Below are 19,427 nucleotides of genomic sequence, written 5' to 3'. Positions count from 1 at the left end.
ATGGGTGGCAGGAGCCCAAGCACTTAGGCCATCCTCCATGCCTTCCCAGGCACATTAGCAAGGAACTGAATCAGAAGCAGAGCAACCAGGTCTCGAACCATGCCCCTATGGGATGCTGGTATCGCAGGCAGTAGCTTAACTCATGGTACCACAATGCAGGCCCCATAGGTACATTATTTATGGATACATATGTATATGTGTGTGTGTGTATATATATACTCTTGCAATATATGAATATATACAAAGTAGATTAGAGGAATACTGGGACTGGTGTTGTGGTATAGCCAGCATCCCATATGGGCGCTTGTTCCAGACCCAGCTGTTCCACTTCAGATCCAGCTCCCTGCTAACACACCTGGGAAAGCACCAGAGGACAGCCCAAGTGCTTAGGCCCCTGCACTCACATGGGAGACCCAGAGGAAGCTCCTGGCTCCTGGGTTTGACCTGGCCCAGTTCTGACCATTGCAGCCATTTGGGGGAGTGAACCAGCAGATGGAAGATCTCTCTCTCTCTCTCTCTCTCTCTCTCTCTCTCTCTCTCTCTCTCTCTCTGTCTCCTTCTCTCTCTGTAAGCCTACCCTTCAAATAAATTAATTAAAACAAACAAACAAACAACTGCTGTGCTAGAGCACGTAACATGGGGGACCTGACAACTCTGACCCAAGTACTCAGGCCATCATTCACTGCCTTTCCAGGTGCATTAGCAGGGAGCTGGATCAGAAGCAGAGCAGCAGGGACTCAAATTGGCTCTCCAATATAGGATGGCAGCAGCTGCTGAAGCGACAGCTTAACCTGCTGCACCACAACACCAGCCCCAGTACATGTATACATTGTGTAATAATCAAATCAGTGTCATAGCCATCACTGTAAACATTTATCATTTCTCTATGATGAGAATATTTAAAAAATTTCTCTTCTTGCTGTTTTGAAATACACAATATAATATTGTTAACTTTGTTCATCCTACTGTGCAAAAGAACACCAGAACCTAGTCTTCCTATCTTATTTGCATCTCCCCATGCCCTTACTTGTTTTTTAGTTTAGCTTAGTTTTTTTTTTTTTTTTTTTTTTTTTGTTTGTTTGTTTGTTTGTTTTTTCTTTAACAGCTTTATTGAAATATAATTCACAAACTGGGAGTGGATGTTTGGGCTAATGGTTAAGCTACCAGTTAAGCTGCCTCTGCCCCACATCAGAATGCCTGGTTGTTTTGTTTTATTTTGTTTTAGATTGATTTCTTTATTTTGAAAGTCAGAATTACAGAGAGAGATAGAAGATCTCTGTTTCTCTTCCACTGTATCTGCTGGTTCACTTCCCAGATGGCTGTAACAGCCAGTGCTGGGCCAGGCCAGAGGCAGGAGCTTCATCCAGGTCTCCCATGTGGGTGACAGGGGCCCAAACACTTGGGCCATTTTCCATTGCCTTAGCCAAGAATGTGTGGGTTTGACTCCTGGCTCTGGCTTGATTCTAGCTTCCTGCTGATGTGGACCCTGGGATGTAGCAGGTGATGGCTTAAGTAATTGGGTTCTTGCCACTCATGTGGGAAACCTGGATTATGTTCTTCATATCTGACTTTGGTCCTGGCCTGCCCCCAGCCATGTGGGCATTTGGGGAGTGAACTAGGAGATATATCTCGCCTGTGAAATAAATAAATAAATAAATAAATAATTTTTAAGAATTTACATAACATTCAGTTCATACATATATAATGTATAGACAAAAACATTTTTTTAAATTTATTTAACAGGTAAAGTTATAGACAGTGAGAGAGAGACAGAGAGAAAGGTCTTCCATCTGCTGGTTCACTCCCCAAATGGCTGCCACAGCCTGCGCGAAGCCAGGAGCCAGGTGCTTCTTCCTGGTCTCCCATGTGGGTGCAGGGGCCCAAGCACTTGGGCCATCCTCCACTGCTATCCCAGGCCACAGCACAGAGCTGGACTGGAAGAGGAGCAACCAGGACTAGAACCCAGCGCCCATATGAGATGCCGGTGCCTCAGGCGGAGGATTAATGAAGTGAGCCACAGCGGCGGCCCTGACAAAAACATTTTAACAGGGGCTGGCATTGTGGTGTAGTGGGTTAAGCTGCTGCTTGCAACACAGGCATTCCATATAGGGGTTCCAGTTCAGGTCCCCATTGCTCTGCTTGAAATCCTGCTCCCTGCTAATGCACTTGGGAAAGCAGTGGATGACGGACAAAGTGTTTGGGCCCCTGCCACCACTTTGGGAGACCAGGATGCAGTTCCTGGCTCCTGGCTTCAGGCTGGCCCAGACCTGCCTGTTGTGGCCATTTGGGTAGTAAATTGGTAGATGGAAGATCTCTCTCCCTCTCCCCCTTTCGCACTGCCTTTTAAATAATAATAATAAAATGTTAACAGTCTCAGCTTAGTATCTCAGTGGCTTATATTTTTAATCCTAAATGAGATGAGTTTCTCTTTTTATTTTTTTAGAGAGAGAATAATTTTGACCTTTTTTTATAACATGTTGTCTCATATGATAGTTTCTGATGCTATTCAAATATGACTAAAGTATGCTTTGTTTTATAGTTTATTCTTCTCTTTGGGGGAATCCCTTATCTCTGGAAACTCTCTGGACGATTCTGTGGTTATGCTGGCTTTGGACCAGAATATGAGGTATGTGATTCATTAGCATATTTTGTCAGTCTTTTTGTTTGTAAGTTTTAAACTGAAGTTAACTGTTTAAGTTAATTTTCTTGCTCCTACCATTATTAGACTAGCTTTTCTGTCTGTTCAGTCCTTGTCCACCCATGCTATGTCAGATCATGCTAGTTACCGTAACAAAAGCCCAGAATTTCAGTGGGTTTTCGCAACAGTTTATTTCTCAATCACATAATAGCCCAGTGTTAGTTTTTTAGTTAGCAGCTAGCTCCCATGTGGTAAATCGAGGGCTCAGTCCCTTTCATCTATGAATTTGTCATCCAGTGCCTCATGCACATGCCCTTTTTTTTTGACAGGCAGAGTGGACAGAGAGAGAGAGAGACAGGGAGAAAGGTCTTCCTTTTGCCGTTGGTTCACCCTCAAATGGCCGCCGCGGCCTGCGCGCTGCGGCCAGCACGCCATGCTGATCCGATGGCAGGAGCCAGGTGCTTATCCTGGTCTCCCATGGGGTGCAGGGCCCAAGTACTTGGGCCATCCTCCACTGCACTCCCGGGCCATAGCAGAGAGCTGGCCTGGAAGAGGGGCAACCGGGACAGAATCCGGCGCCCCGACCGGGACTAGAACCTGGTGTGCCGGTGCCGCTAGGCAGAGGATTAGCCTGTTGAGCTGCGGCGCCGGCTGCACATGCCCTCTTTTAACTTCCTTAGACCCACTGTGGTATATGTTCTTTGCATTCACATTTCATTGGTGTACCGTCATTTGGTCTCACTTAGATGCAGAGGAGCTGGGAAATGTAATCTCTGTATAGGTAGCTACTGCTGCTGCTTTTTTTTTAAGATTGATTTATTTATTTGAAAGGCAGAATTAGAGAGAGGAGTAGACAGAAAGAGAGATCTTCCATCAGCTAATTCACCCCCAAATGGCCGCAACAGCTGAGATTGTGCCAGGCTGAAGCTAGGAGCCTAGAACTCCATCTGGGTCTCCCATGTGGATAGCAGGGACTCAAGTATGTGGGCCATCTTCTGCTGCTTTCCCAGGTGCATTTGCAGAGAGTTGGATCAAAAGTGACATGAACTGGTGCTCTTATGGGATGTCGGCATTGTAGGTGGTGGCTTAACCTACCATGCCACAATGCTGGTTCTGCACCTGCTTCTTTGGAACAAATAAATGTGTGCAATGAAAGGGAAAGTGTGAATTTTGTTGAACTCATGTATGCAGATGCTGCCTTTTTTTTTTTTTAAGATTCATTTGTTGTTTTGAAATGCAGAGTTTCAGAGAGAGAGAGAGACAGAAAGGCATAGAGAGAGATCTTCCATCCTGTGGTTCACTCCCCAAATCGCTGCAGCAGCCAGGGCTGGGCCAGGCTGAAGCCAGGAGCCAGGAGCTTCATCTAGGTTTCCCACATGGGTGCAGGGGCCCAAGCACTTTGGGCCATCCTCCACTGCCTTCCCAGGCACATTAACAGGGAGCTGGATTGGAAGTGGAACAGCCAGGACTTGAACTGGTGCCTATATGGGATGCTGGTGCTGCAGGCAGTGGCTTTACCTGCTATGCCACAGTGCTGGCCTCAGCAGGTGTTTCTGTGTTAAACATACTTAACAGGTATTTCAAACAAAGAGAAAGTATCTCCCAGAATCTCCACTAAACTGCCTAACTTGAACAACCACTCTTTCTGGAACTCCAGTTAGTAGAACAAGCATTAAACTCCCCACTTAATGGATGCTACACACTGCTTCCTGGCTTTTCCTTGGAAATTGCCAGCTTTGTTACCTCCTTTCTGATTGTTCTACTTGAGATTTTACATCTCATCTATGAGTATAAAGGGGTCTTCAAAATATTTATGAAAATGTGCACTATTATTTAATTACATTTTCCACGAACTTTTTTTTTTTTTTTTCAAGATTTTATTTGTTTATTTGAGAGGCATAGTTACATGCAGAAAGAGGGAGAGGCAGAGAGAAAGATCTTCGATACACTCATTCACTCCCCAGATGGCCAAAACAACCGGAGCTAGGCCAGTTCAAAACCAGGAGCCAGGAGCTTCTTCCAGGTCTCCCACATGGGTGCAGTTGGGCCAACTTCTGCTGCTTTCCCAGGCCAGAAACAGAGAGCTGGATCAGAGTAGCCACGACATGAACTGGTGCCCATATGGGATGCTAGCACCTTAGCCTGCTATGACACAGCGCTGGCCCTATGAACCTTTTTTAAAAAAGAGTTATTTTTTTATTTGGAAGTCAGTTGCAGAGAGCGGGAGAATGAGAGGGCAAGAGGAGTCTTCCATCTGCTATTTCACTCTCTAAATGGTCTCAACGGCCAGCACTGGGTCAGGCCAAAGCCAGGAGCTCCATGTAGGTCTCTCATGTGCTTGGTAGGAACCCAAATACTTGGGCTATCTTCCACTGCTTTCCCAGGTGCATTAGCAGGGAGCTGGATTGGAAGTGGGACTGCTGAGACTTGAACTCATATGTACTGCCAGTGTCGCAGATGCAGGCTTAACCTGCTTTGTCACAACGCAGGTCCCTCCATGATTTTGTTTTTTATTATTTTTTTAAAAAGGCTCTTCAAGTTTTTTTTTTTTTTTTTTTTTTTTTAAAGATCAGTTCCATTGTGTGGGTACACTGGATTTAACTCAGGTCATCCTGTGTCTCTTTTCTATACAGCCTTTCCTAAAGTATTCAAACTCTTTGAAGACCTTCTTATTTTGAATAACTAAGTATTAGTAATTTAATATAGAAATAAGTTTTCCTAAAAATAATGCTTCAGAAAAAGTTGAGTAGGGGCCGGTACTGTGGCACAGTGGGTTAAAGCCCTGGCCTAAAGAGCCAGCATCCCATATGGGCGCTGGTTCTAGTCCTGGCGGTTCCTCTTCCCATCCAGATCTCTGCTATGGCCTGGGAAAGTAGTAGAAGATGGCCCAAATGCCCCTGCACCCACAAGGGAGACCAGGAAGAAGTTCCTGGCTCCTGGCTTCAGATCGGCACAGCTCCGGTAGGGGAGTGAACCAGCAGATGGAAGACCTCTCTCTCTGCCTCTCCTCTCTCTGTCTTTGATTTTCAAATAAATAAATAAATCTTTAAAAAAAAATTGCTCACTCTCCACTAATTCCTGAAGGTAATTTTCTCCATTGGATTTTGGCGTTTTGTGAAAACTTTAAGGAACTTCACCCCTTTTGCCCTCGACCAATTTTTCTGTCTCATTGTTTGTTTCTTTGCCTAGTCCCAACCATCCCCCTCATCTTGTCATCTACTTATTGGGTGCTCTTTTATCTTGGCATACTTTTGCAAGTAACATGAAATTTCTCCTTTTCCTCCTCTTTTACGACCCACTAATTTCTCTTTCTTCAGAGTGCCATCCCAAGTCTCATCACCTGTAAGCCTTCTTTGAATTCACTAGCATGTATTGCTCTTTCTGTTTGCTGAATTCTTCTCACTGTTTAGTCTGTGTGGCTTAAAGTAACTCATATAATACCTGTGTAATAAAAGAGGCATTGGTTTATTCTCCTTTGCTTGCAAATAACTTTTTTGAAAGTAGGGGTGACATTTCAGACCTTTAATTACCCATTTAGTTGGGCACGTGGTTTGGGATATAACAAGTACTAAGCAAATAACTTATTGATTTGATCACTTTGTTCGTTTGAGGAATGAATTATTTTATATCATAAAAACTGCCATTTTTTTTCTTCTTTTGCTTAGATCACTCAGTCCTTGGTGTTTCTGCTGTTGGCTACACTTTTCAGTGCATTGACTGGTTTGCCATGGAGTCTTTATAACACTTTTGTGATAGAAGAAAAACATGGTTTCAATCATCAGGTATAATAGAGAATTCAAATACTGTTTTAAATGGGAAGATTTTCTGTGCTCTTGCCATGGATTGGTAATAATTTAAACAGAGTTTGCTGTTTTAGAGAATGAATTAATTAGGAAATAAAAGGATTGCAGATATGGTAAACATTATAGTTTAGTCTTGCTATAAACTCTTCTAGTACAAATGTCTAGTGTTAGTAACTAAGTGAATTGATTTTAAACTAAAGTATAAGACATTTACCTATTGCTTTATTCTCCCTAGTATAAAATAGACCTCACTGTGTGTTAACTTTAAAAATTGCTTTAATAATGTGTCCTTTGTGTTCACTTCTTAGCTATCTAAAAAGCAAAATCAATTTCTCAGTTTGTTGTGGTGGTGGTATTTTTGTTTTTCAGACTTTAGACTTCTTCATGAAAGATGCAATCAAGAAATTTGTTGTGACTCAGTGTATTTTATTGCCTGTGTCTTCACTTCTACTTTACATTATTAAAATTGGAGGGGACTATTTTTTTATTTATGCCTGGCTGTTCACATTAGTTGTTTCTCTGGTGAGTAAAAACTTTTATTTCATTTTCTTTAACAAAGTTCCTTGGTGTGATTACTATAATTTAATCTTTATTAGCATATAAACAGTTCTTAAGAAGCATTGAAATATAAATAGATTCTCATGAAAAGTTCCCTTTTGGTATCTACTTTTGGGTGTAGAAATAGGAGAGTTGACCACACATTTTGCTCTTTCTGTGCTGAATCAGATCCTTGACATTAGGTGTTAGCCGTTTTTTAATGATCCAGTTGTCAGACAGTTTTGGGCCATATATTTGTGAGTTGCCACTAGAGTGGATAACTAAGAGTGGTAATTTAAAGATTTTTTTTTTAAAGAATTGTTTATATGGCTGGCGCCGCAGCTCACTTGGCTAATCCTCTGCCTGTGGCGCTGGCACCCCGGGTTCTAGTCCCAGTTGGGGTGCCGGATTCTGTCCCGGTTGCTCCTCTTCCAGTCCAGCTCTCTGCTGTGGCCCGGGAAGGCAGAGGTGGATGACCCAAGTGCTTGGGTCCCTGCACCCACATGGAAGACTGGGAAGAAGTACCCGGCTCCTGGCTTTGGGTTGGCACAGCGCCAGCTGTAGCGGCCATTTGGGGGGTGAACCAACGGAAGGAAGACCTTTCTGTCTGTCTGTCTCTCTCTCACTGTCTAAACTCTGCCTGTCAAAAAATAAAAATAAAAAAAAGAGAATTGTTTGTTTATTTGAAAGAGAGAGCGGGAGAAAGAGAGACATCTTCTATCCACTGGTGAACTCCCCAGATGGCCACAACAGCCTGGGCTGGGCCAGGCCGAAGCTAGGAGCCAGGAGCTTCTTCCAGATCTCCGGGGCTGTTTTACACTGCTTTCCCAGGCCATTAGCAGGGAGCTAGATCAGAAGTGAAGCAGTTAGGACTCGAACTGGTGCCCACATGGGATGCCAGTGCCACAGACAGTGGCTTTACCAGCTATGCCACGATGCTGGCCCCAGTTTAAAGATTCTTGACTGACCCCTAGTTCCTAAAAATCAGGATGTTTTGAAGAGAATAGATTTAGGAGGGCCAGGTAAAAGAAAGCATGCACTTACCTGGCTTTCTTCTGCCCATTTCCCCCTGCCTGTCCCACATGCTTTTTCCCTTCTCTCGTTTTGTTACTCCTTTTCTCTCTTCCCTTGCCCTTCCTTCTTTTGCTCATTCTCTTTCCTTCTCCCTCCCCAACCGTGGCCACCTAGTTTCTCCTCCCTGTACACCCACTCACTCTTCTCTCTGTCCCACTTTCCCCTCCCTCCATCTTTACATCCTCTGTTTCCCATATTCTAAACTGTTTGATGACAAACATGCTACACACAAAGTTGTCTTTCATAGCCCCCAGAAAATATTATCTATCAGCTCTTCAACTCCACTGATGATAAAATTTACTTCAGCTAGAATTAAGTAATGCTTCTTGCTTTGCTTCCTACTAGTGGGATCAAGATCAAAAAATGAGTGCTAGTTAGATTTACAAGTATTTGTTGTATTGAAAGAGAAGAAATGTTCCAAAGACTTACAGAAGTGTTGTGAAATGTGTGGTTATGAACTGCAGGGAATTAACTTTAGAAGACAAACTAAGTGGGGCTGGTGCTGTGGCACAGTAGGCTAAGCCTCTGCCTGTAGCACCAGTATTCCATATGAGTTCCTGCTGCTCCTCTTCTGATCCAGCTCTGCTATGGCCTGGGAAAGCAGTAGAAGATGGCCCAAGTGCTTGTGCCCCTGCACCCACGTGGGAGACCTGGAAGAAGCTCCTGGTTCCTGGTTTCAGAGGGATGGGCCCAGCTCTGGCAGTTTTGGCCATCTGGGGAGTGAACCAGTGGATTGAAGACCTTCCTCCCTGTCTCTCCTCGCTGACTGTAACTCTGCCTCTCAAATAAATAAACAAAAATCTTTAAAAAATAAAAAAAGACAAACCAACTAAGAAACAAATATCACTAGCAGGTTTTTTATTTTTATTTTTTTAAGATTTATTTATTTGAAAGACAGGGTTACACAGAGAGAGAAGGAAAGGCAGAGAGAGGTCTTCCATCCGCTGGTTCACTCACCAGGTGGCCACAGGGTGGGAGCTGTGCCCATCTGAAACCAGGAGCCAGGAGCTTCCTCCAGATCTCCCGCACGGGTGCAGAGGCCCAAGGACTTGGGCTATCTTCTACTACCTTCTCAGGCCACAGCAGAGAGCTGGATCGAAAGTGGAGCAGCCAGGACCCAAACTGGCGGCTACATGGGATGCCAGCACTGCAGGCGGCAGCATTACCCACTATGCCACAGTGCCAGCCAGTAATTCTTTTTTAGCTCTTCTTTAGGAAATGCATGGTATGGTTGACTCACAGTGTCAGAAATCACCAAAATAGTTTTGGTAGGACTGTTTATTGCCATCCTGAGAATTACCACCAGTAGCATTATCTCCTAAAATAAAGTTCACAAGTTTACTGTGTTATTTAGACTACTCAATTTTATTTAATTCATCAAAACAGTGAACTCTTACTATCTGGCACTATTTGGGTCTGGAAATACTAGAGCACAGTAGATAAATTTCCTGTTCTCAAGTAATTAATACACATAATTATTTTAATAAAGTTGAATTTGTATAATTATGAGTAGTTTTTCTTTAAGAACATATTCACAGATTGTTCTAATGTTTACTTTTCAGGTTCTTGTCACAATCTATGCTGATTATATTGCCCCTTTATTTGACAAATTCACACCTCTCCCTGAGGGAAAGCTTAAACAAGAAATTGAAGTAATGGCAAAGAATATTGACTTTCCTTTGACAAAAGTGTATGTTGTAGAAGGTAAGGCTGCCTGGGAGCGAGAGGGTTTTATTCAAGTGGGTTTTTTTTTTTTAAGGACTTTATTCTTAAAAATGTTAATGAAAGAACAAATTAGCTGTCTTAAATTTTTGTGATTTAGAAGTTAGGATTTTACATTTGGCTTTTTAAGATTTATGGAGCTTAATAACATAGTACAGGGATAGAAACTGATGGCCTGATGTGAAATCCCATTCTTGCCTGCTGTGTTTGGTTAGCTTTACAAGTATTGTTTTTAATTTTTGGTTAAGGCCTTTTTTATTCCTTGTTGTATATGTTGTGTATTAGTCTATAACCTGCCTGGCCCTGAGGTATTGGAGTTGGACTCTTTAAATCTTCAGTTTCCACTTGGCCCTAGTTTGGTGGGTCATAAGCAAAAATAATGTTAATTGGCTGCTTCAACTCCAAGACAATATCTGGTGTTCTAGAGGACTCTGATTTAACTTGTACATTACTAAAAACTGTAATACCATTAGGCATTTCAAATCGGTCATACTCTACATTTTTGATGATTGTTTTGAGAGTTAAGCTATTAGATTTCATGAGACTACCCAGCCCCAAGAAAGCCTACAAAGATGTAATGAAAAACTACCATGACTTTTAGAATCTAAATTAAAATTCATTTCAATGAGTATAACTGGTTCTGCCTCTGTTTCTCACCAGCTATGAACTGTTGGATGATTCATTTCACTCTTCTGAGTTTCAGTTGGGCTTCCTCTAAATTTGGCCAATGATTTCTGTAAAGGGTTTGAAGCAACTATTTTAGGCTTTGTGGGCCACATAGTCTCTGTTGCAGTTATCCAACTCTGCTGATGCAGTTCAATAATAACCATATATAATATAGTTATATAAACAAATGAGCATGGATATGTTCGAGTGAAACTTTATTAAGAAAGCAGCAGTTTGGATTTGGTCCATGAGCCCTAGTTTACTAATTTTGCTCCAAACTAAAATATCACCAAAAAATACTTGTCTAATAATATTGCTATATTAGACAAAGGAAGATAAACTGAGAAACATAGTAGAAGTCTTGCACTACAATTGTAGGAACAGGGAAACAGCGATGGTCATAACTAAAAATAATGAATTAACAACAACTAGAATATAGAGTTCTCAGACATTTAGTGGCTTCTGAGGCCATACAGCTCAACTAAAAGAACAGTTAGAACTGGATAAGATTCTGTGGGGAAATGGTAGACGAATTAGACAGGTGATACTTATATCTGTAGTCTGTTTTCCTTATGTGAAAATAAACTATTAGTACATTAGTCAATTCAGAATAATCTCTGAATTGGCTGAAGGGGCAATCTAAGTTGCTGATCACTTAAGTTATAATTAGATAACATGAAACGGTAGCCGACATCAATGTGTGATATATATTGTTGATGCTGTTTTCAGTTGGGCTTCCTCTAAATTTGGCAAATGTTTAGATTAGATGAAATAGGCAAGGGTTTATGGAGGGTCATGACCTGAGCTGAGACATTATAGAAAGTCAAGATTTGAGTAGATTAAGGGTAGCATTTTATAGATCAGACTTTGGAGTCAACAGTGGGTTTGAATTCGGGCAGTATCACAAATTACCTATGTGACTTTGGGCAGCCTCCTTGGCCAAACAGCAATTTACTCACGGGTAATTATGTTTTTATTGTTAACAGTAGCTGTAATCCTTAAAAAACTTTTTTTGAATGAGTGAATGCTATTAATAATCACAACCCATGTTATAGATTTTTAATTGATAGGGATATTGTAGGCAAAGGTCACAAATCCTGTTCTCAAAAACCCATATCAGATGACAAGTGCTGTGCAAAGAGTTACACTAGTGTGAGCTGGTGTGAGATGACTGAGTAGATACTTTAGAGTGAGTCAACCGAGAAAACCTCTCTGAACAACTGACTGGGAAGCTGAAATCTGAAGGTAGGTCATGTTGAGATCAGTGGGAAGAACTTCAAGAATTTTTTTTCTTCAAGGAACATGAAGCAGTCCAGTGTGGCTGCAACACACTAGGAGACAGGAGAGGAAATCTGAGACATAGGCAAGAGCTGGACCACATAGGCCTTTGTAAGTTTCGTAAGGAGTTTAGATTTCATTTTAAATTCAGGGAGAAATCTACTGAAGGCTTGAAAGTGATGTGGTCTGCTTTGGATTTTTAAAGTATCTTGGCCTGCTATATGGAAAGCAGATTATATACAGAGGCACAGTGAAAGCAGGGAGAGAAGTCAGGAGACTGTTGTAGTAATCCAGGTAGGAAATCATGGCAACTTAGGCTAGGACAGTAGTAATTGGTAGAGAGAGATGTGTGTGTTTGGAATAGGTTTTAGAGATAGAATTGAGGGAATCTGCTGACAGATTGCATGGTCAGAGAATAAGGGAAAGAGACATCAAAGAGAGTGGCTTAGATTTTTGACCTGAGCAGTTGGGTAAGTGCTGGTTTACTAGGAGGGCAAAAACTGGGAAGAGAGCAGGTTTGTGGGGAATTAGAGTTCTGTGGATATATTACATACTGAGATATCTGTCAAACATTGTGTTTGTTGGAGTTCTGCAAGCAATAGAAACCAGCTGTGGCTGATTTAAAAAGTTGCTTATTGAAACACTGTTTGATGGTTCACAGAATCTCCAGGAAAGTTCAACTACGGACCTTAGAAAAGGTCACTCATAGTGCAGAACCAATCTGGTGAGGATGCTGCTGCTACCACCTCAGAGCACTAGATTCTGTAGTTGGTGCCCATAACTTCCCTGCCACTAACACCTGCAGAATTCCTTCCCCTCTGCCTTGTTTCTCTGCGTAGTTTGCTACTTATTCAGAGTCCCCAGTGGGTGCATTTGACTGACTAAGCCAGGGCATGAGACCAGTTGCCAGAAGTGTTGGGGAGGCATATCTTTGGTTTTCTAGATTTTTCAAATGAGACACAGTCTCTCACAAGACCTTCAGTATGAAATTCCCTAAACTCTGAAAGGAGATGCCAACGCTGGGCAGGAAAAGAAAAAGCACAAATAAGAAAGCAAATAAAAGTATAGACATCATAGGGAGATGTCAGCTAGGCAACTAGGCATGAGTTTGGGCTTCTAGGGAGAGGGCAGGGCTAGACATGGAGATTTGGAAGTATCTGGCTCATGGATGGTGTTTAATGCTATGGAGAAGAGATGGAACCAGGGTCAGAGGTAGCAGAGGACTAACAGCCAGCAAAGGAATCTAAGGGGAGAGACCATATAAGAAGGAAGAAAATCAAGAGAAAGTGAGGTCTTAAAAGCTGGAAGAAAGTGTGTCAAGGAGAAAGTGGCCAGCTGTGTTAAGTACTGCTCGAGATGACACATCATAAATGAAAGATGAAGCCACCATGGACGAGCCTTATATTTCCACAGAAAATTTTGGTTTTTAGAATACTCAAATGCGTTAGTTCATTCCTCAAATGATATCATTCATCCATTCAGTAAAGAAGCATTACTGAATCTCTACCATATGTCAGGCAGTGTAATACAGAAAGATCGGGTCTGGTGCAGGGACTTTTTTTTTTTTTTCCTTTTTGACAAGCAGAGTGGACAGTGAGAGAGAGAGACAGAGAGAAAGGTCTTCCTTTTTCCGTTGGTTCACTCCCCCAATGGCCGCTGTGGCCGGCGCACTGCGCTGATCTGAAGCCAGGAGCCAGCTGCTTCTCCTGGTCTCCCATGCAGGTGCAGACCTGCAGACCCCAAGGACCTGGGCCATCCTCCACTGCACTCCCTGGCCACAGCAGAGAGCTGGACAGGAAGAGGAGCAACCAGGACAGAATCCGGCGCCCGGACCGGGACTAGAACCCGGTGTGCCGGCACCGCAGGCGCAGGCTGGCACCGAAGGCGCAGGATTAGCCTAGTGAGCCGCGGTGCCAGCCCGCAGGGACTCTTAAACTTTAATAGGTATAGGAATTCCCTTGAGGGCTTGTTAAACACGTCCTACACTGCATTCCCAGAGGTTCTTACTTATCAGGTGTTTTCAGTATGCACTTCTGAAAAGTACCCTAAGTGATTTTGATGTGGGTCTTCTTTGGACCACACTTTCAAGATACCAATTAATTACTTTACCTGTATTATTGTCTGTCTGCTTCCATGATTAACTTTAGATAGCTTCTAAGAAATACTTTTAATTAATTCACAGATTAGGATCAGAGACGATGGGGCTGAAATGGAAGTGGTAAACCTCAGAATGGCACAGCTTTCAAGGTAGTAAGGTCTTAGATGACTGACAGAGCTGGGCCACATGTTGGCTTTTTAGGCAACTAAATCAAAAGTGCTATATAATGTGATAGATAAATAAATCATAGCTACTGTTTATCCATGCCTTACTGTCGTCTAAACATGCTGCCAGGTACATTCCATCAGAAACATGATCAGATTTAAAATCCACATCTTCTGTGAAGAAAGTTCCCAAGAGAAGCAAATGTTTGAGCATTCCTTTTTCAAATTTTATTTTTTTTTTTTAAGATTTATTTATTTTGCTTGAAAGAGTTACACAGAGAGAGGAGAGGCAGAGAGAGAGAGAGATGGTTCGCTCCCCAAATGGCTGCCACGGCTGGAGCTGTCGATCTGAGGCCAGGAGCCAGGACTTCCTCTGGGTCTCCCATGCGGGTGCAGGGATCCAAGGACTTGGGCCATCCTCTACTGGCTTCCCAGGCCACAGCAGAGAGCTGGATTGGAAGAGGAGCAACCGGGACTAGAACCAGCGCCCATATGGGATGCCAGCACTTCAGGCCAGGGCGTTAACCCGCTGTGCCACAGCACCAGCCCCTTAAATTTTATTTCTGACATTTATTTGTTTACTTGAAGGGCAGAGTGACAGAGAGGGTGGGAGAGCCACACACAGAGATTTCCATTTGCTGGTTCATTCCTCAAGTGCTGTCAACAGCCAAGGCTAGACAAGATTGAAACCAGGAACTCCATCCAGGTCTCATGTGGTGGCAAGGAACCCAATACTTCAGTTGTATGCACTACCTCCCAGGTATATTAGCGGGAAGCTGATGGGAGGCACAGAGTGGCTGGACTTGAACTAGGCACGCCTAAATTAGAATGTGGGCATCCCAAGCAGCAGCTTAGTCCACTGTTCACGATTCCATCCCATTTCTTCTTTTTATCTTATTGCAGAGCATTTTGGAAGCTGAAGAAGAATATAAAGAAAATAAAAAGTAATCGTAGTTCAGCTCCAGTTAGTATTAAAAACTTAAGTATATTTCCTTCCAGTCTTTATAAAAATAGCTTTATTTTTTTCTGATTAAATAAGTAAGTGTGCCTATTTTTAAAGCCTTAGAAAATGGAAAAATAGGAGGAAACAAAAATCCATAATTCTAGAACACAGTGATGAACGCTTCAGTATTTTGGTTTATCTCTTATTAGGCTTGTGTTTATGCTTTCCTGCTTAGATGTACATTTTCCATCATGACAATAATGAAACCTTGTATACATGATGCTTGTATCCTTCACAATGATATCAATGAGGTTTTTCTTGTTAAAATTCTTCAACATTATAATTTTTTTCTGGCCACTTAAAATTCCATTCACATCTTTATAATAATTTAATCTTTCCACAACTGTTGAATATGTTGGCTTTACTAACTTATGTCTGTACAGCTGCAGTGAGCATAAATGTTTGTTGGCAAAAATGCAGGGAAACAGACACTACACTGCTGATGGTGATTGATGTTGATGTAGTTTTTCTTCAGGTATTAAACAAATTGAAAATGTTAATGTCCTTTCCAGTACTTCAGTTTCTAGGAGTCTCTCCAAAGGACCCCAGACTTTTTAATTATATTCCATGCTTTGAACTGTCTTTTCCTTAGGATCTAAGCGCTCTTCCCACAGCAATGCTTATTTTTATGGCTTCTTCAAGAACAAGCGAATAGTTTTGTTTGACACTCTACTAGAAGAGTACTCTGTACTAAACAAAGACCTCCAGGAGGAGTCTGGCATGGAACCCCGCAGTGAAGGAGAAGGGGACAGTGAAGAAAAAAAAGCTAAAGTTAAAGTGAGTTCTTCTTTTCCTAAGAGACTCTGCCTTAGTTTTTATACATAGTTCTATGACGACTCAGAATCACAGCAATTTCTAGCATGAGGCAGAATTCAGGGAGACTCAATGAAAACACCGTAGCCTCTGTATAGTTTTGATATTTGAGAGAGAGGACCACTATTATTATGTACCAACTACTTTGCAAGCTTTTACAGAATGTAGATGTTAATATTGGAAGCTATTATAAGATAGTAAAATTCATATGATTAAAACTCTTTAAAACAGAGACTTTATATATATGTACATGCATACATATATTTTTAGGTTCATTGTGACATTGTAACTAAAGGCACCAGAGAGACTTGGATTTGAATCCTAATTCTGTCATTTAAAAGCTCTGTTTCCTTAGGTACATTGTTTGATTTGGTCAATTTTATTTAACACGTTTATAAATGGTATACTATGTGCTGAGATACTTTTCTTGGTGCTAGAAAAACAATTAAAGAAGCTAACCTTCCTGTTAAGCTGTCAGTCTAAGGGGGAGCAGTCTTACAGTCATACTACAGCATGCACTTGTTACTGTGAAGCTGTAGGTAGTGGATACAATGGGAACACAAGAGAAGAGACTTTTTTTTTTTTTTTTTTTTTCGACAGGCAGAGTGGACAGTGAGAGAGACAGAGAGAAAGGTCTTCCTTTGCCGTTGGTTCACCCCCCAGTGGCCGCTGCGGCTGGCGTGCTGCAGCCGGCGCACCATGCTGATCTGATGGCAGGAGCCAGGTGCTTCTCCTGGTCTCCCATGGGGTGTAGGGCCCAAGGACTTGGGCCATCCTCCACTGCACTCCCTGGCCATAGCAGAGAGCTGGCCTGGAAGAGGGGCAACTGGGACAGAATCTGGCACCCCGACTGGGACTAGAACCTGGTGTGCCGGCGCCACAGGCGGAGGATTAGCCTAGTGAGCCGCGGCGCTGGCCCGAGAAGAGACTTCTTAAGGAAGCTGCTTCTGAATGCTTTTCCTGGATGAAGTTAGCTGATGCTGATTAGAAAAACTGAAAGCACCAAGACTAGATGGGGGAGACAGGCCAAAGGAATAATACAGATTTCATCACAAAGGGTCACTGATGTATGCGCGATAGAATGTGTCATTGGCCTGGATATCATTTAGAGAAGATTTTAGGTCTCCATTCACTTAGCATCTGTGTAGCCTTGAGCAAGTTAAGCTTTCTAAAACTTTTTTTAAGATTTATTTATTTATCTGAAAGATAGAGTGACAGAGAAGGAGAAAGAGAGAGAGGGATACAAAAGTTGCACTTTGTAAATTCACATTTATTAAATAAAAAAAAAAACTATATAACAAACAAAAAAAGAGAGAGAGAGGGAAAGAGATTTTCCACCCCCTGGTTTACTCCCCAAATGACTGCAGTAGCTGGGGCTAGACAAGGCTGAAGCCAGGAGCCTGCAGCTCCATCCAGGTCTCCACGTGGATGTCAGGGGCCCAAGCACTTGGGCCATCATCTGCTTCTCCAGGCTTGTTAGCAGGGAGCTGGATTGAAAATGGAGCAGTGTCTCAGGTGATGGCTTAACCTACTGTGCCACATCATCAGCCCCACCCAGGTTTTCTAAATCTTTGATTTCTTATTTTATCTTCTTTTAAAAAAATCTTTCCTTAACTGGCAGATGAGGCCAGAAGGGTTTCTCCGCCTTGGCGCTGTTGCCATGCTGAGCTGGATAACTTTTGCTGTGGGAGGTGTCCTGCACTTCCAGTATGTTTAGTAGCATCCCTGGTCTCTCCTCACTAGCAACCAGTGACAACTCCCTGCCAAAACTGTGACAACCAAAATGTTTCCAAATGTTGCCAGATGTCTGGAGAAAGCTCCCCTCATTGAAAAATACCAGACTAACCATGCCTACCTTTTAGGGTTGTGAAGATTAAATGAAATAAAATATGTGAAATACTTTGTACTGTATACATTTTTTAAGTACCTGAAAATAACGATTATCATTTAAACATCTGTTTTGACCCTGAAAATCTGCTCTAATGGAGTACCACCTTAAACACAGAGGTGAAGCAACATTCTGTGGCAGGTTAAGTGGCAGTCCTTTGATTGTGCTTGCATCTTTTAAGTGAGATAACCCCATCATGTAGGATATTAAAATAAAGGTCACTGTGAGCAAGAGTCATAGGATTGTAAGCTAAGAAGAGAGCATAAGGTCTCCAAAGGCTCAATGGACAGTAAACTAAAGTCAGATAATAGAAAGGCCCAGGCAGGGGCAGGGAGTAGGGGGTTGCCTACTACTTACTAGAAAGACATTTTCATCTCTTAACTTCTCTCTCTTTGTCTCTGACATGAAGGTAATAGTGCCCCACTTGGTGGTTTGAGAGCTAATAAGGCATAGGTGAATTTTGTAGAAAGGTACTGGTACAGAAAATCGAAGATGAATGGTTCTAAGAATCTATCCCGTCAGCAAACCTCCTTTGTTTAAAGTATTCCTTTCTTTTTTTTTTTTTTTAAGATTTATTTATTTATTTATTTGAAAGGCAGAGCTACAGAGAGTGGGGGAGGAGTCTTCCATCCACTGGTTCACTTCCCAGATAGCTGCAATGGCTGGAGCTGAGCTAATCCAAAGCCAGGAGCCAGGAGCTTCCCACGCAGGTGCAGGGGCCCAAGGACTTGGGCCATCTTCTACTGCTTTCCCAGGCCATAGCAGGGAGCTGCATCAGAAGTGGAGCAGCAGGGACTGGAACCGGCACTCATACAGGATGCTGGCACTGCAGGCAGCAGTTTTATCCACTACACCACGGCGCCGGCCCCATATTCCTTTCTTAACCTCTTGTTCTATATGAGCCTGTCTTTGAATGGGATTCTGATATTATTCAAAATAGCTTCCTAAACCAGAGAACAAATCAGGAAACAAGAGCCTATGCTGAAACACCTTATAGAGAATTGATTGTTTTATAAAGAATTCCTGATTTATAGTGGGAAGCAGGTAACTGGTAAAAACCATGTTGCTTTATATAAAATGAAGCTGATAATACCTGTCTTACAGTAGTGAAAATTAATGAACTGTAAGTAAAATACTTAGTACTTTCAGTGGTATATAGTCCATTAATAAGTGGATGCTATCATCACTATTGGCTTTTTTTTTTTTTTTTAAGATTTCATTCATTTCTTTGAGAGATAGAGTTACAGAGAGATGGAGAGACAGAAAGGTCTTCCATCTGCTGGTTCACTCCCCAAATGGCTGCAAAAGCCAGAGCCAGAGAGGTCTGGGGCCAGACTGATCTGAAGCCAGGAGCCAGGAGCTTCCTCCAGGTCTCCCATGTGGATGCAGGGATGCAAGCACTTGGGCCATCCTCCAGTGCCTTCCCAGGCTACGAGCAGAGAGTTGGAATTGGAAGAGGAGAGCTTGGACAGGAACTGGCACCCATATGGAATGCTGGTACTGCAGGCAGGGAGTTAACCTACCTCACCACAGCACTGGCCCCTCACTATTGTTGTTAAATAAAATATATTTACTACTAAAGTAAAAGAAAAGTTAGAAAACATCAGTAAGAAAAAATCATATGTGGTCCCACAGACCATAACTGTCTTACTAAAATATATTACTGGACTTTCTAAGCTATAAATATTTCCTCATTTTCTATTCAGATATATAGATTGTTTTCCATTTTTTTTTTTGCTATTG

At 42.2% G+C, this 19,427-nt stretch overlaps 1 protein-coding gene across 1 annotated transcript in view; it reads left to right on the top strand.

Annotated features, from left to right (window-relative positions):
- Positions 1–19,427, top strand: part of ZMPSTE24 (zinc metallopeptidase STE24) — a 50,503-nt gene that overhangs the window by 11,410 nt on the left and 19,666 nt on the right. Inside the window, exons 3-7 of the mRNA XM_017346422.3 lie at positions 2,540–2,626; positions 6,304–6,420; positions 6,811–6,963; positions 9,615–9,756; positions 15,576–15,760. Of these exons, the coding sequence (XP_017201911.3) occupies positions 2,540–2,626; positions 6,304–6,420; positions 6,811–6,963; positions 9,615–9,756; positions 15,576–15,760 (684 nt within the window). The remainder of the gene's footprint in view (positions 1–2,539; positions 2,627–6,303; positions 6,421–6,810; positions 6,964–9,614; positions 9,757–15,575; positions 15,761–19,427) is intronic.

This window comes from Oryctolagus cuniculus, chromosome 7, assembly GCF_964237555.1.
Source record: "Oryctolagus cuniculus chromosome 7, mOryCun1.1, whole genome shotgun sequence".
NCBI classification, from domain to species: Eukaryota; Metazoa; Chordata; class Mammalia; order Lagomorpha; family Leporidae; genus Oryctolagus; species Oryctolagus cuniculus.
Note: the sequence above shows the minus strand (reverse complement) of the source record. Positions and strands in the feature narration are given on the sequence as shown.